General features: G+C 39.5%; 1 protein-coding gene across 1 annotated transcript in view; it reads left to right on the forward strand.

Annotated features, from left to right (window-relative positions):
• lrpprc (leucine-rich pentatricopeptide repeat containing) overlaps positions 1 to 17,443 on the forward strand; it is a 66,481-nt gene extending 49,038 nt beyond the window's left edge. Inside the window, exons 29-38 of the mRNA XM_077495680.1 lie at positions 707 to 830; positions 1,859 to 1,985; positions 5,734 to 5,822; positions 5,903 to 6,107; positions 8,242 to 8,369; positions 8,853 to 8,968; positions 12,771 to 12,845; positions 13,360 to 13,444; positions 15,263 to 15,402; positions 17,207 to 17,443. Coding sequence (XP_077351806.1) covers positions 707 to 830; positions 1,859 to 1,985; positions 5,734 to 5,822; positions 5,903 to 6,107; positions 8,242 to 8,369; positions 8,853 to 8,968; positions 12,771 to 12,845; positions 13,360 to 13,444; positions 15,263 to 15,402; positions 17,207 to 17,278 — 1,161 coding nt within the window. The 3' untranslated portion in view covers positions 17,279 to 17,443. The remainder of the gene's footprint in view (positions 1 to 706; positions 831 to 1,858; positions 1,986 to 5,733; positions 5,823 to 5,902; positions 6,108 to 8,241; positions 8,370 to 8,852; positions 8,969 to 12,770; positions 12,846 to 13,359; positions 13,445 to 15,262; positions 15,403 to 17,206) is intronic.
• The last annotated feature ends 408 nt before the right edge of the window (positions 17,444 to 17,851 follow it).

Below are 17,851 nucleotides of genomic sequence, written 5' to 3' on the forward strand. Positions count from 1 at the left end.
GACCCCCTTTAAATGGTGGTGGGTGTGGGGGGGATGAAACCCTCTTATCAACTGCTCTGCGTGCCCCCGCCACGCTCCACTTTTTTTAATTTTTTTTTTTAAGCCTCTGTTCATTACACGAAGCAGAGCAAACAGAAATCAGAGCGGCCGGCTGGATGGCGAAAGGAAATTACGGCCGGACGTGTGCCGCAAATCTGCCACTAATTAAGCCGGCAGCTAAATGCCACCATATGGCTCGCTCGCTCGCTCTCGTATGCGCATGAAAGCTGTCTTAACACGGCAAAATTAAGACGATTTCGGGACAACAAACCAAGCCAGCGGAGGGTTTCCAGTTGCCCAATACCCCCCCCCCCCCGCAGCTTTGACGAGACAGGAAGTGACCGCTTTTGCCCCGAGCGATGAACTAGCTGACCCCAGGGGCGCTCCACAAGTCGACGTCCCCGCTCCCCTGCACTCTTAACGCGTACACTTCTCTTTGACCCCGCCCCCAACGGGTGCCAGGCCTAATTTGCCCCCCCCCCCCCCAGCCAATACAACTTAACCCCCTCCCCTCGCTGCTAAACGGGTGAGCGAGCATCGGGGGACCCTGGCCTGGCCGCACGCGCTCTGAATATGTGCGGCCGCGTTTGCGCTGTCGAGATGGAAACATCAGCCTGGGTTTGATCTCGTGTGTATGCGTCTGTGTGCGTGCGTGTGTGTCCGACAGACGTGGTACGAGCAAGCTGCCGGCACACAGGAGGTCGCGCCCAAAACAGCCCCCAGAGTGGTGGGAAGTGGCTTGCAGCATCAGAACGGGCTTCTGAGCCTCTGCAAGAAGGGAAATGTCAACGGTGAGATGCTCGGAGGTTGATTAAGCCCAGAAGCTTCAATTTATTGCATTTGTGTTCATGTTAGTGGTATTTTTTATTTTTTTTTCATTACAATTTAATAGGCCAAAGAACCATTTTTGCTCAACTAGATCAGGTGTATCAAACTCATGTTTGGAGGAAAATATATTACCAAGTGGGCTGCATCGGTAAAATAACGGTATCGAACTTAAAAACGATTGCCGTCGTCATTTCTGCAACCGTTGCAGTTGAGAGGCTGCATCAAAGCCTTCTGTATGCTTTGGCATTTAAAAAAAACAAAAACGTATAAATACGTCTTTGGGACACTTAAAACATTTTAAAAAAACGTATTAATACGTTATTGGGAGCAAATGAGCTAATGTTAAAAGCACGCTAATCCTTACTAGTAATTGATTTTTTTTTCCATATTTAACAAGTTTGTCGGTCTATGATTTAAAATAACTGATAAACGAGAACAAACAAGCACTATTTGCATGGCTGGCCAATGAGCGAGCTTCTTTCTGACCCACTTCCTGGTTTTAAGCTGCTGAAGTCACATGGCCTGGCGGTCTAAAAATAGCATTCATGTGGTTCCCCCATTGAAAAGAAACTTGAATAAAATAATTTAAAAACATTTTTTTTATTATTATTATATATAAATTTTATCATCATAATTTTATTATTTATTTTATAATAATTTTAACTTGACTTTTTTTTTGCTAAAATCATATGAATGTAATTTTCAGAAGGCCAATTCCTTCATCATTTCCATCTTAAAAAGCATTTTCATTGTTTCTTCTTTGATATTCAATCAACAAAATTATGCAAAATGAGAATAATTTAAAAAATTCACTCTGTAAAAGTACGAGTTTCACTTTTTGAGTTGCGCTATCGAAATGAAGTTTTCCATGATATTGCGTCAGTTCCTTTTGAGGACTTGATAAAAAGGAATAATTGGAAAAGGATCCGACGATAGATCGAACGTCACCGCTCCATCCCAGCGTAATTTGCGCTCCCGTTGTCCCCGTCAGAGGCCTTCAGGACGCTGAGGCAACTGGACAAGAAGGGCGTGACGTTGACCCCCGTCACGTACGACCACGTCATCCGCTCCCTGTTGGCGGGAGGAGCTTTGGAGAACGCCATGGCGGTCAAGCACATGTAAGTCGCCTCGCCGTCAAGGGCAGTTTTAGCACTTCCTTTTCTTTTTTTTTCTTTCTTATTTGTGATTGTTTTGTTTGCGAAACTAGAATAAAGTGTAATTGCACATCCGCTGCAGTAGGTGGCAGCGGCGCTCTCATTGTCCGAGTGCGAAGGTCGTATTAGCTCTTCTGCAGAGGACCATTTTATAAACAAATGATGCTATTTAGTAGGGCTGGGAATCTTTGACGGTCTCACGATTCGGTTCGATTACGATTTTTGGGTCTACGATTCGATTCGGAATCGATTCTCGATTCAAACGATTTTTGATTCAAAATAATCGACTCCAGTCTGCTTTGCCAGACAAAATGACAAATAAAGTGACATTAAAGGTTTTTTCTTTTTTTGTTGTTGTTGTTTTTTTTTTAAACATTTATTAATTTTGTATTGTGCCTTTTTCCACAAAAACAGCATGTGGGCTACAACTGCCTTTTCCACTTCTTCTTCATTTCTAATTTAAATAAAATCGATTTTTAGATATTAATTTCGATTCGATTTATAAATGAGAATCTCGATTCTTTTATGAATCGATTTTTTTTGGCACACCCCTACTATTTATAGTTGTGGCGGAGAGTTTGGAAGGGTTTGTAACAAAGACAAATTGACAAGCACTGGTATAGAATAATGTCAAATGATTTACTTGCCTTTCATTGATGCCACCAAGTAGTTTTTTTTTTTTTTCATATTTTTTTTGTTTTCATGCAATTTTTCCTAAGATGCGGCACAACGAAGAATCCATTAAATTTTGGTGCATATCCAAGAGGCTGCGTCTGGATGAATAGTACGTGAATCTTAAATGAGAACATCCAGGCAAGGCCAAATAATGCATCCAGAGCAGATTTATGTACACGCGCGTCGCGGAATGAGATATTGAGATATTGTTTTGTCTCCGATATGTTACCGCCACCAGTCAGCTGTCGGTAAACAAAAAGCAGGATGACAACGTTGTGCTTCCACACGCTCATTTATTTGGTTTATAGGTGGAAATAAAACAGAAATGCTCCTACAGTTATGTAGGTCATACATATATAATATAATATGGATCATAATATATCTTGTTACTTTAGCGGGAGCATGCAGAAGGGCATAAGCGATCTGAGTTAAGAGCTGCCAATCTCCACGTTTTTTGTTTTTTTTAAAACTCTCCTTTTATGTTGTCGTCGTCCTTCAGAGGAACGTACGCAACCACTTACGGCGCAACGCTATAACTTAAAAAAAGTGTTTTGATCAGCCTCTCGTGTTATAAGAAATAATCGTAAGCGCTTTAAGACTCGAGCGATAACCCATCTCTGTTCTTGTTTGAACTAGTTTACGCCCCCCCCCCCCCCCCCCCCCCCCCCTTTTTGCACTGCGTGAAAGCTCGGTTTGTATTTTATGATTTGATCTGCGCTCACGCTGAGGAGCGGAAACGAGCCGAGAGGAGAATCGGGCTGGGGACGACGATAATGGACAGAAATGAGCGGATAAAAAAAAAAAAAAGAGCTAAGTGGGAGGCGAGGACGTCGAGATTTAATCGGAAAGGAGGTTAATGAAGACGCTATAGGCACTAATTCTTTGTGCGTTTGTTTTGAGGTAATCTGGACAGAATTGAGTCGTGAACTGGGGGGGGGGTTGTTATGGCCAGATTAAGGGATTTGGGGGTGCCGATGATGAGGTCGATGCTGGATTCATTGGCTGAGGTGCAAATATGCCTGGAGTTATTTCTCAGGGTCCTTTAAGTTATTTTGTATTTATTTTTATTTAAGTGCAATCCATTCTCATGTTGGAGGTTGAATTGATGTAACCCAAATATTTTGAATAAATTGGTCACATTTTCTCATACCTATTATTGCTGACTTAGTGTTCTTTATATGAACAATATCACTTGATCAAGTCTCATTTCATACTAAAAAATAAAGGCATCATTTATCATTCCTGCTGATATCGTATCGATATCGGTATCGAGCAGTACTCGAGGCTGCAGTTTCTGTCATGACTTGAGTCATGCAGCAGTCCTTATTTTTGGTCTTGTCTCATGTTTGGGGTCACGCCTGGGTTAAGTTTGAGCAGAGTTGGTGACAAGTGTCTGTTTACAAGACGTGCTGTTCTTGATGTCAACAACCTTTAACTCTTTGACTGCCAAAAACGTTTAATAACGATTAGTAAAATCATGACGTATGCTGCCAGAAACGGTAAATGACGTCAACTTTTTTTTTTTTTTTTTACTGCCTGGTCAATGGATTGTGGAATCAAAAAACACTAACTATGGGCTAGCAGATGGCAGAATTTGATCTCTTTTCAATGGGCTGCCGGTATACGAAATTACAATGACACATGACGGAATCTGATGAAATAGAACATTTTCAAGGATGCCGTGAATGATCAAAACCTTGACAAGTGTCTGTTTACAAGACGTGCTGTTCTTGATGTCAACCTTTAACTCTTTGACTGCCAAAAACGTTTAATAACGATTAGTAAAATCATGACGTATGCTGCCAGAAACGGTAAATGACGTCAATTATTTTTTTTTTTTTTTAACTGCCTGGTCAATGGATTGTGGAATCAAAAACACTAACTATGGGCTAGCAGATGGCAGAATTTGATCTCTTTTCAATGGGCTGCTGGTATACGAAATTACAATGACACATGACGGAATCTGATGAAATATAACATTTTCAAGGATGACGTGAATGATCAAAACCTTGACAAGTGTCTGTTTACAAGACGGGCTGTTCTTGATGTCAACAACCTTTAACTCTTTGACTGCCAAAAACGTTTAATAACGATTAGTAAAATCATGACGTATGCTGCCAGAAACGGTAAATGACGTCAACTTTTTTCTTTTTTTTTTACTGCCTGGTCAATGGATTGTGGAATCAAAAACACTAACTATGGGCTAGCAGATGGCAGAATTTGATCTCTTTTCAATGGGCTGCCGATATATGAAATTACAATGACACATGACGGAATCTGATGAAATAGAACATTTTCAAGGATGACGTGAATGATCAAAACCTTGACAAGTGTCTGTTTACAAGACGGGCTGTTCTTGATGTCAACAACCTTTAACTCTTTGACTGCCAAAAACGTTTAATAACGATTAGTAAAATCATGACGTATGCTGCCAGAAACGGTAAATGACGTCAACTTTTTTTTTTTTTTTTTTTTAACTGCCTGGTCAATGGATTGTGGAATCCAAAACACTAACTATGGGCTAGCAGATGGCAGAATTTGATCTCTTTTCAATGGGCTGCCGGTATGCGAAATTACAATGACACATGACGGAATCTGATGAAATAGAACATTTTCAAGGATGACGTGAATGATCAAAACCATGACAAGTGTCTGTTTACAAGACGTGCTGTTCTTGATGTCAACAACCTTTAACTCTTTGACTGCCAAAAACGTTTAATAACGATTAGTTAAAATCATGATGTATGCTGCCAGAAACGGTAAATGACGTCAACTTTTTTTTTTTTTTTTTTTTTTAATTGCTTGGTCAATGGATTGTGGAATCAAAAACACTAACTATGGCTAGCAGAATTTGATCTCTTTTTCAATGGGCTGCCGGTTTACGAAATTACAATGACACATGACGGAATCTGATGGAATAGAACGTTTTCAAGATGACATGAATGATGACCTTTTGTCATATCAAAGTTTTTTTTTTTTTTTTTTTTTTTTTTGATAACGTGTGGAAGTAAAAAGAGTTAATCCTCAACCATTTCAGTGCCCAGTCCCGTCTTGCAAACTTCCAGCTGAGCGACACGGCCAACAATTTGATCGTGGTCACGCAGAGCAAGTGCGGCCAGACTAAAGGTAACGACGATTACGCACGCAAGATCCGACCGAATGTTAAAAATCGACTCTTTTTTTTTTTTTTCGTTCCCCCCTTTCAGACGCCCTGGAGACGTTGAGGCGGATGCTGCGCGTGGACCACGTGCCCTCGCAGCTCGCCGTCAGCAGGCTGGTGCAGGCCCTGGGCGGCAGCGGCGACGTGGCGGGAATTGCCGAGGTGCGCTCCATCATGGAGGGGCTCGGCACCAGCCTCAACCTCTCCTCCATGTTGTTCGTCAACAACACGGCCCTGGCGCACATCAGGCGGTAAGTTCCCAAAACTCGTACCTCGGATTTGTCGTATCGTTGAGAGTCGTGATCGACACTCGAAAAAAAGAGAATTGTTGACACAACTTCATCAAATTTCTGCCAGTGGTGACGTACGATTGAATTAAGTTCATCCAAAAGTGAATATATTAAGTTTAATTAACTCATAATTCAATAATTTTAATATTGTCACTTTGGATTAATTTCAGTTAATGAAATTGCTTCAAGTGGAAACACACGATTGAATTAAGTTCCTCCAAAGTGAATACATTAAATTTAATCAAAAAAAAAAAAAAAGTTTAATAAACTCTTAATTAATTAAACTTAATTTATTCACATTGGATTAATTTAATTAACTTAATTAGTTCAATTAACTTCATAAAATTGCTTCTCAAATTAATCCGAAGTGAATATATTAAGTTGAATTAACTCATAATTAAATAAACTCAATATATTCACTTTGGATTAATTAATTTAAAGCAATGAACTTAATAAAATTGCTTCAAGTGGTAACACACGATCGAATTAAATTAATCCAACGTGAATACATTAAGTTGAATAAACTCATAATTAATTACACTGAATATATTCACGTTGGATTAATTTAATTAACTTAATTAGTTCAATTAACTTAATAAAATTGCTTCACGTGATAATACACGATTGAATTAAGTTCATCCAAAGTGAATATATTAAGTTTAAAAAAAAAACCCTCAGAATTAAATAAACTTAATATATTCACTTTGGATTAATTTAATGAACTTCATTAGTTAAATGAATTGACCTAATAAAATTGCTTATTTTGGTAACACACGATTGAATGAAGTTAATCCAAAGTGAATACATTAAGTTGAATGAACTCATAATTATATAAAACTAAATATATTCACTTTGGATTAATTAACTTAATTAGTTAAATTATTTGACTTAATAAAATTGCTTCAAGTGGTAACACAGGATTGAATTAAGATAATCCAAAGTGAATATATTAAGTTTAATGCACTCGTAAACTTAATATATTCACTTTGGATTAATATAATGTACTTAAGATATCACTTTTTGGTTCAATTAATTCAATCGTGTGTTACCACTTGAAGCAATTTGATTAAGTTGGCCAACAATTCTCTGTTTAATCTTAAATTGGTTCAACAATTCTTTTTTTTTTTTTTTTTTTTTATTAAAGAGTGTAGACATGGGCCAAAAATTGAATCGTTTCAACCAGTAAGTTGTGCAGGTGAGCAAACACACAAAAAAAATGTGCTTAATTCTTCAAGTGATGAAGTGAAATGCAAGGCAAAAGTTCCGTGCATTCCACAAAGAACAATCTTTTTTTTTTTTTTCCTTTTTTTTTTTTTTTTTTACACATTACTGCCAAGCGTGACGAGACCTGTTATGACAAAATCGTTTGCATAAAAGCTTCGCAAGCAAGCAGGCAGGACATCCCGAACAAATGGGAGACACGGACGTAACAGGATTATTCATGGCTTCCTTTTAATGTCATGAAAAACAAGCCAGTCGCGTCGCCTCTCAAACAACGGCGGACAAAATCGAAAAAAAAAACCCAAAAAAACACATTGCGCATCAAACTTTCATGGCCGCAGAAAGTGGAAAAAAACGGCAAAGACGGCATCACGCCCCGCTTGGCCCATCCGTTGCTCGGCCCTGTCAACTTGAACCTTGACCTCCGGGAGCTGAGCCGCTGTGACATGCGTGTCCGCCGCCGCCGCCACCGCCGCCTGAATCGAGCTGACTGGTTAAGAGCTCGGGTGGGGAAACGAGCGAGCGAGCGGGGCCGGAAAGGCGCGAGAAAAACCCCCGGCTGAATTATTCAGACGGTCCCGGTCGCAACAATCAGGGCGGATATGTTCACCCGCCTCCGGACACTCGCCTCGTAAGCGCGCGGCGCCGCGGTGAAATATTCATCACGATGGTGGGAGGGGGCGGGGGGTACAGTTAAGTGTACTCGCCGGGCCAGGTTGCCAGATTGAGTTGGCGGAAATCTGTAGCGCGCTTTTCCATTTTCACGGCTTTGTGCGCCGACGTTTCACCGAGCCAACAAAGCAGCACAAGTTTGCACGGTTAAAGAAAAAGATCTTTCTGACAGGAACTTCTTTTTTGTTTTTTTTGTCCCCAGGGGTGATTTGGAGTCAGCGGTTGAGATGCTTGAGGAAGTTTACACCAGTCCGGACAGCAAAAACCACAGTATGGCGTTTGTGTTCCGCAAGATTTTGGCGGAAAACGACGACAAGGCCATCGACAAGTGTAAGACGGACGACACGAGTGCTGTCCACTATCCAGAATTTTTCCAGTCGATTCATCTATCAACTGTTCAATCTATTAACTCATTTTCTCCCAATAACGTGTAAATACGTTTTTTTTTATGTTTTAAGTGTCCCAAAGACGTACTTATACGTTTTTTTGTTTTTGTTTTTTATGCTAGAGCATACAGAAGGCTTTGATGCAGCCTCTCAACTGCAGAAATGGTAGTTATTACACAAACGGCCAGCAGGTGGCAGCAGAGCAAAGGAGATCAACCAGGCCCATGTAGAAAAAAAGCTAAATTACTTAGAATTTTGAATAGATTTTCATTAAAAAAACAAAAAAAAAACGTATAAATACCTCTTTGGTACACTTAAAACATGTAAAATATGACGTATTTATACGTTTTTGGGAGCTAATGAGTTAATTTGATAATCGACGACTTGTCGAAAACGAGCTGAGCGAAGGCGCCTGTTTGTGTTGCAGTGAGCGCGATGGCCGAGCGGCTTGCCAACCACTTTGCCTCCTACCGACCGGCTTCGGATCTCTTCCTGACCCTTCTGGACATGGGCAAAGTAGAGGATGCCAAGTTCATGCTGGCTGTAAGTGTTTGGGAACACAGACGCGACTCGTACAAAAATATTTGTTGTGTCGTGTCGCCACCATCACCATTCATTTGAAAAGGAGTCCCACAGGGGTCTGTCCTTGAGCTCTTGTTATACTTTTTATTTGAAAAGGAGTCCCACAGGGGTCTGTCCGAGTGCTCCTGTTATACTTTGTTCCCTCAGCACTTCTGTTTCCAGAAGTCATTTGAAAAGGAGTCCCACAGGGGTCTGTCCTAGAGCTCGTTATACTTAATTTTCATTTGAAAAGGAGTCCAACAGGGGTCTGTCCGAGAGCTCTTGTTATATTTAATTTTCATTTGAAAAGGAGTCCCACAGGTGTCTGTCCTAGAGCTCTTGTTATACTTTGTTCCCTCAGCACTTCTGTTTCTGGTCGTCATTTGAAAAGGAGTCCCAGAGGGTTCTGTCCTAGAGCTCGTTGTACTTAATTTTCATTTAAAAAGGAGTCCCACAGGGGTCTGTCCGAGTGCTCTTGTTATACTTTCGTCCCGCAGCATTTCTCTTTCCAGAGTCATTTGAAAAGGAGTCCCACAGGGGTCTGTCCTAGAGCTCTTGTTATATTTTCTATACCAGCTCTGTAACGTTCAAAACTAGACTTCTCGACCCTTTTCATCTCATGCTGGTGACTTCCTCGCCTCCCTTCTTCGACACTCCACAGCTTCAGGCCTTTTAGTGCTTTCTGTGTTCATGGCAATGAAAAACATGAACAGCAAAAACAAAATGGGAAGTTTTGGGATTTTTTTTTTTTTTTAAAGTCCATCACAACTCCCTCACGCCTCCGTCCAGCCGTCAAACCCTTGTGACGACCGAATGCATCCACCCATCACAGCTTTTGACTAATTCATCCGTCCTTTTTCGCATCCGCGTCCCACCGAGCCCGGTGGTCTGCGGTCGAGCGCCTCAGACTTCAGACTTCTCCTTGACTTATTTACGCGCAGTTCACGCGTTACAGCTCGACGGCTTTGCCGTGAGCTGTGGGACATGAATATGTAGACGTTTAGATGGGTGAACCGGACGGCGACCGAATGGCCGAGAAAGAAGGCGCGAGGAGAGACTCGCTGCCGGTTCCGCGCCGATTACTTCTCGCTCACTTGCTGGGTGATCAGCCAACCCCCCCGCCATCCCTCATGCAGTTGTTTGTCGGCACGTGGGACTTAAGTGCGCACCGATGAAAAGCGCGTTACTTACCGCCGCTGCATGTCATCACTAATTAACTCATTCACTCGCCGCCATTTTCACATTTCGCAATCCCGTTCGCTCCCGACTGTTTTACTGAATTTTGACTGATTTTGCAAGGCCCACAGAATATTGTGTTCAATTGCTATAAAAGGATGGAACTGATCAAAAGAAAGATTAAAGTCTCTTCTTTCATCAGGGAAAAAAAAAAGTGTTTCAATCCGTTTCCGTTTTGCAGCAATTAGCATTAGAAGAGAGCTAAGTTTCATCAGTTTTCGCAAATCTAAGTAATTGAGCTTTTTTTCAAGATGAAACCTGGTTGATCTCCTTTGCTCTGCTGCCACCTGCTGGCCGTTTGTGTAATAACTACCATTTCTGCAACCGTTCTTTGCAGTTGAGAGGCTGCATCAAAGCCTTCTCTATGCTCTAGCATAAAAAACCAAAAACAAAAAAACGTATAAATACGTCTTTGGGACACTTAGAGCATAAAAAAAAAAAAACGAATTTATACGTTATTGGGAGCAAATGAGTTAAACAGGAATATTCAGATTTTATTTTGAAATCAAAACAGTGTTTCTCGCGACTAAATTGTCGTTTATTTTTGACCCCCTAAAAAGTCAGGCATTACACATTGAGTGAGCATGAAAAAACATTTACAATGAGATAAATCCCACCATGTCTGCTCCTCAATTTTTATTTTATTTTTTTATTTTGCAGACATCTGGAGTGATAATCCTTTTCAATCATTTAAACATCCATGTCTGACATGTTGGGCTTTAATGAACAGATACATTACGGCTCACTGCTCAACCCCGCCCCCTTCATCACTATTTAAACACAAACTATGCATTACATTACATACATGCTTTATATGCATCCTGGACAGTTTTCAGGGATTAGAAAAAAAAAAATCAACAACATCGCTGAGATTATTATTATTATTTTTTAAATCTCAATTATGTAGACTGTACAGCAACAGGTAGCGCTATCACTCTTTTATTGTAATGCCAGGCTAGTCGATCAGAAGAAGCCCGATCAAAGTCAGTTTTGGAAAATGCAAAATTATACATAGGCAAAAACAAACAAGGTGAGGCGGATAGCACACTTGAAGAATGACATCTGAAACAAAGTGCATTGAATTGATTAGAAAAAAGAAAAAAAAAGAGAAAATATATGACAAAAAAATGAGGGATGTCAAAATGAAAGCATATAATAAATTATTATTTATTAATATTATCTAATAATAATAATAATAATAATAATGACCTATAACCTGCAGCCAAATTGGCACGAAGATGCACAAACGCAAACTATAGGATATGTAGTTTAAATTTCACTTCTATTCTGTTTTGTTTAACAGTTGTATTTTACAGGAGTCATATTTTCTATTTCAAGGGTTAGAGAAAGACAGTTTTTGACTCTTAAGTATACTTTTTATTTGATGATAAACACAGATTTTGCTCAAGTAAATAGTTTGCAAGCTTTGAAGAAAACGGTACAAAATGTAATTTTAATCGCTATTAATTATGAAAAATGTGCAATTAGTTATTAAAATATGATTATTAACTATAAGTATTATTAGTATTATATAGTATTGCATAGTATTAGTATTGCATTATTATTAAGTATTATATAAAGTATTATTTTGTTCTAAAAGTTCTGCAAATTGTTTTATTTCAATTTTTTTTTTTTTTATTGGTAATTCTTTTTTTTTTTTTTTCATGAAATACCTGTTTAGTGTGCAAAATATTATGATTTGTCAAAAGGGGACGGGGTTTGTCAAGCTTAAAAAAAATAAAATAAAAAAAAATAAAAAACGGTTATAATGCAATGCACTCAGGTCACATACAAATTACAATTGTGCCATTTTACCGACGCTAATATTGCATCACTTCCTGTGACGGTCACCTACTCGTCAAGCTTGTGAGTACTGACATGACCTGTGCGTCACGTTTGCATCTAACGCCCCCCCCCCCCCCCCCCCTTCACCCCGTAGACCCACTTTAGGCCTCACCGGAGGACGGCACGGCAAAGCAAACCGGGGCCATCCCATCACAAACTCTGAAAAGCTTTTAAGTACACCAGACGCACAATAAGCATGGCCAGTCTATCAAGAGAGAGGCGTGTGTGGGCATGCTGGTGGGGGGGTGGTGGGGGGGCGTCAAGTCATTAAGAAGTACAACCCGGAACACGTGTAAGTGGAGAGCAAGGATGAGACGTTCCCTGGGAGCATCCGCAGCTTTTAAGGAGCCGCCGGGTGGGATCTGCCGTTCGCTCGGAATGAAAGAAATAAATAAATCAAACACACACCAGGGATGACGGCGGCGTTCTGCGTTGTGTGTCGTGCGTGTGCGCGTTTTGTTAACAGCCTTCTCGCTTCCGTAAGATTGATCAAATGAAACTCGCAATGTTGAATGAATGAAGGAAAGAAGGAAGGAAGAACGTGTACGTTTGTAAAGCTTGTCTAATCTTCATCCGTGTGCTTTTGTGAAGATGACTCTCAAGACGAGCAACTCAAACGCGCTTATTTATTTATTTGATTTTTTTTCATCAAATCATTGTTTTTACTCGCATTAAATCCTCTCTTATGCATGTCTTCCTGCAGAGGGTCAACGCCTTGGCTGAGCAGAAGGAAGCGCTGGTGTCCTACTTGGCGCGTTTGTCTCGGAAGCCAGGACAGGTCCGGTCACGTGTTCTCCTTTTTCTTTCTTTTATTTCTGTTATGCATATTTTACCCCTTTTTTTTTTTTTTTTTTTTTTTTTTTTTTTATTTTTTATTTTATTTTATAAACAATACTATGGCTAGCTAGCCTTAGCTTTACGGCATTGTTTGGCTCCAGTATCTTTTTTTTTTTTTTTTTTTTTTTTTTTGTGACCTTACAATTTCTGGTGAAAATTCTGACTTTATTACCAAGAAAATTGAACAATTAATCTCGTAAAATTACAAGCATGTTATGATCAAAATTGCAACCTTTTCCCATGGAAATCCGATGACTTTATTTTCATAAGTCTATGGCTTTTTTTTTTTTTTTTTTTTTGCAATCTAGTGATATCTTGTAAAACGACGCCCGTTATTTTGCATTTATAGATATCTGTTCTTTATAAATAAGAAAATGTACAACCATTCAGTTGCATGATGTTTATTTAGCATGCGCGGCCAATCCCACGTTGACGTGCCGATTGTTCTTTGACAGGTGGATAAAATCAAGACCTTGCAGAGCCTGATCCCCGACTTCACTGAGAAGGACGTGCTCTACACGTACTTGATGAAGTGTCACGGTAAGATGGTTAGCCTAGCATACTTAGCATCGCTGGAAAACAACACGCTTGTATTTTGATACTGTATCGTTTGCGATATACAGCATTTAGAAATAATAGTAATAAATAAACGGCTACTATTAACTCATTTGCTACCAATAACTTGTAAATACGTTTTTTTGTTTGTTTTAAGTGTCCCAAAGACATATTTATACTTTTTTTTTTTTTTTTTTTTATGCTGGAGCATACAGAAGGCTTTGATGCAGCCTCTCAACTGCAAAGAACGGTTGCAGAAATGGTAGTTATTACACAAGCGGCCAGCAGGTGGCAGCAGAGCAAAGGAGATCAACCAGGGCCATGTAGCAAAACAGCTAAATTACTCACAATTCTGATGAAACTTAGCTCTCTCGCAACAGAGCCATGTCGAAAAAAAAGCTAAATTACTTACAATTTTGAATAGATTTGTGAAAACTGATGAAATTTAGCTCTCTTCTAATGCTAATTGCTGCAAAACAGAAACAGATAGAAACATACTTTTTTTTCCTGATGAAAGAAGAGACTTTATTCTTTCTTTTGATAGGTTGCATGCTTGTATAGCAATAGAAAACAATATTCTGTGGGCCTTGCAAAATCAGTCAAAATCCAGTAAAACAGTCGGGAGCGAAAGGGATTGCGAAATGTGAAAATGGCGGCGAGTGAATGAGTTAATACATTTGTATTTTTTTATTTTATTTTTATTTTTTTTTTTGTGTTATCTTGGTCCCTAACTCCCGCGATTAGTGAGTGTTCGCTGTCTACTTCAACATATGCATGTGTGGAGACGCAGCAAAAAGACACGCTGGCCTTTTTTTTTTTTTTTGAAGAACACGTCCGCTAATGAGTTAGCGGACCTGCCTAGCCTAGCGTGCTAATCGCTACACGACCTGCCACTCAGCGCCTCTTTTGTCTTACATGCCGACTGGCCGTCTTTGAACCGTAATCCGTTGGCCACCGACCGTTTTCCGCCGTTATCACGAGCGTGCATGACTTATTTCATTCGCATTAGCCAGCTGCTCAAATAAAGCGCACCGTCTTTATTTCTCAAATAGACTTAACCTGGTTATTTTCTTATGAAAGTATAGGAAGATATAAGCACACAACATTACTGGATACGTAAAAAAAAATTTATGGTGCCAAAATGAGCCTTTTGGCACACTGAAGTGATATTTTAACTCTTTGACTGCCAGGCGTTATAAAAACAAAACAAAAAAATCCACAGATTTGAACTCATCTTTCAAGGCAAAAAGAATATTGTTTGCCTTTACTACATATACAAAGTGGCTACGAAATGAAAGATCGCATTCCATTCATTGGAATTTTACTAATCATCATGAAACGTCTTTGGCAGTCAAAGAGTTTTAATATCCATAAAGGGCCAAGTTGACTCCGACGCGGCTGACGGGGTCCCTCGACGCTTCCAATTCTTTTTTTCCTCATACTTTGTTCAAGGTTCATCAAGTGCCGCAAATGTGGCTAAAGTGCTTTTCAAGTGCTTGAACTTGGAGCAAGCAAGGACTGCTAATGGCTTTTCCGTCAAACTTTCGTCTCCCCCCGTTGACAAGTCGATTTCGCATTCGTTTTGATATCACGCCGTCTTGTCTTAATTGTCATTTTTTTTTAATATATCCGTCGCATAGCTGTAAGTTGCCCTGCAAGTTTGAAAATCCATCTGGGAAATTGAATTGGAGGTGCATCAACAACTTTTAACCCGCATTTAGAGTGTGAGAGGTAAACGCGAGCCGCCCGTTGTTTTTTTTTCATGTATTTCTCCGCGTTGGGATGCATTTGTTTGTTTGGCAGCCAACGACAAAGACCTGCCGTCGGCCAAGGAGCTGTTCGAGCGCATGCAGGAGGAGGGGCTGGTGGACGAGCTGTCGCTCAAGCGTCTGGCCGGCTTGTATCGCCACGCGGGGGAAACGCCGCCCTTCCCCGAGCCCCCCGTGAGTCCCACCGCCGCACTTCACACTCAACGACACAATCGCTGCAAGTGTCGTGATTGGTAACGAGAAGAAGTTCATGAAAATATGTTTGAAATGATTGAAAACTTATATACAGGAATTCTGCAGAATGAAAAAGACGAACATATTTCTAACATGTTTGATTCACAAATCAAACATTTTCTGTTACTTTTAAAAATATTTTATTTTAGCTCGCCTTAAAAGCTGGCGATGGATATGAAAACAAAAAATTATGTAAATGTTGTATCATTTATCAATCAGATTTTATATTAGGTTCAGCAAGCAAAATCACCCTAAAAACACATTTAATTAAGGTAAAAATATTTTACGAGCTTAACAGACAATAACGTTTGTCTTTTAAAGCTGCGGACGTATTTGACAGATTGTTGCAATACCGATCTATTTATGTATCGTTAAAATATTTTAAAACATTTATACCAGTTAAGCCGACAAGTCGTGTTCAAGGCATGCAACACATTTTCAAGCAGCAAAAAAAAACAAAAAAAAACAAAAAACTGAATACTTGATTTTAACTCATTTGCTCCCAAAAACGTATAAATACGTTCTATTTTAAATATATTAAGTGTCCCAAAGACATATTTATACGTTGTTTTTTTTTTTAAAGTTTTTTTTTTTCTTCTTCTTTAATGCTAGAGCATACAAAGGGCTTTGATGCAAACCTCTCAACTTCAGAGAACGGGTGAAGCAATAGTAATAATTACAAAAACATTTCCCCACAATTCTAAGCAGATTTATGAATAATGATGAAACTTAGCTATATTCTAATGGTAATTGCTGCAAAAAGAAAACAGATGGAAATATATATATATTTTTTTTCCTGATGAAAGAAGAAACTATTCTTTCTTTTGGTCGCTTCCATGTTTTGATAGCAATAGAACACAAAATTCTGTGGGCCTTGCAAAATCCTTCACAACCCAGTAAAACAGCTGGAAGTGAAGGAGGTTGCTTCATTGAAAATGGCTGCTGGTTGTTAATGAGTTAAAATGGCGCTTTAATCGCAAATGGAACCGATCTGAATGCGTTTGCAGCAAAGTGACGACGTCGACACTTTAGACTCTTTTTTTTATTTTTTTATTTTTTATTTTTTTTATTTTTTATTTTTTATTTTTTATTTTTTTTGTGGCGTATATGGCGCCTGTGGAGGCCGGGTATCAATGAGTGCCGTCTGGCGATTTCGGCTACTTTTGGAGCCTTTTAGCGCCTGACACATGATGTAAGTTGGTCGCCGGCCTATTTTCGGAAGACGCGCGCGCAAACAAACAAACTGCATATAGTCGACACTTTTTTAGAGGGCTCTCACGTTGCCGCTTTGGGGCCCCTGGAGGCAGGTGCACCAGCAGCCCGACTCACCTGCGGGATGAAGGTAAGAGAGGCTCTTGTATTATGCAACATCCGTCCGGAGAGTGAAGTGAATGGCGTCGGAAAACTGTATTTTTTTTATTTTTTTTGTATATATTTTTGGGTTGCTCGCGAAATTAATTAAGTTAATACGACATGGCACCGCTCTACTTTTCCACAAAAGCTTCCAAATAAGAACAAAACGCACACCTGGCGTGGATCAAAAACGTCGATGAATTAACCGAGGAAGGAAGGAGGCCTTCGGTGTGTGCGTGCGTCAAATCCCTTCTTTGTGTGTTAATGAGGATTTCGAGATGAAACGAGGGAGAGGGCGGCGCACTCATTCACAAAAGCCTGCCCCCCCCTCACCCCCGCACATCACCTGAGCGCCATTTTGGGTTTAACGCCAATCTGTCTCGGTCTGCAGGAGTCGTTCAAGTTCTACGCTGACAAACTGAAAGAGAAGAAAGAGAAAGCTCAACCCGTCGAAGAAGAATAAAGACGTTGAGCCCGCCCCCTTTGTCGTCTTTTTTTTTTTTTTTTTTTTTTTTTTTTATATACATGAATCATGATGTAAGTTGCGTTCTACTCTCGTCTTCTGCTAGCAATATGACTGTGTTGACTGTGTACAGAAGTATTTATGCCAATAAATGTTAGGAAACCACTCGTGTCCTCAGTGTTGTGTAAGCAAACGTGCAAAAAAACATTTTCATGTTTATCAAAGTGTGAATATAACGCTCAATCGCTTTTAATCTTTTATAAATCTAAGCAGCTAAAAGGTGAATGTTCACCTTTTAGCTGGTTACCAGGATATTAATTTGTCCCAGATTTATCCAATTAATTATCAGTTAAGACCTATGTATGAAAAAAAACAAACAAACAAACTATAATTATGAATTTGTGATACTGTGTAGTACAACTCACAAACTGAAAATATGATCCAAAAAAAAAAATCTAAATAAGCTATTAGAAATTCAACTAGCCTGACAATGTAAATATCTTCCCTTGTTTCTTTTATGAAAATATTAAAACTTTTAAAGTGACTTTTTTTTTATGAGGTTGTTACTGTTTA

This window comes from Festucalex cinctus, chromosome 14 (assembly GCF_051991245.1).
Source record: "Festucalex cinctus isolate MCC-2025b chromosome 14, RoL_Fcin_1.0, whole genome shotgun sequence".
NCBI classification, from domain to species: domain Eukaryota; kingdom Metazoa; phylum Chordata; class Actinopteri; order Syngnathiformes; family Syngnathidae; genus Festucalex; species Festucalex cinctus.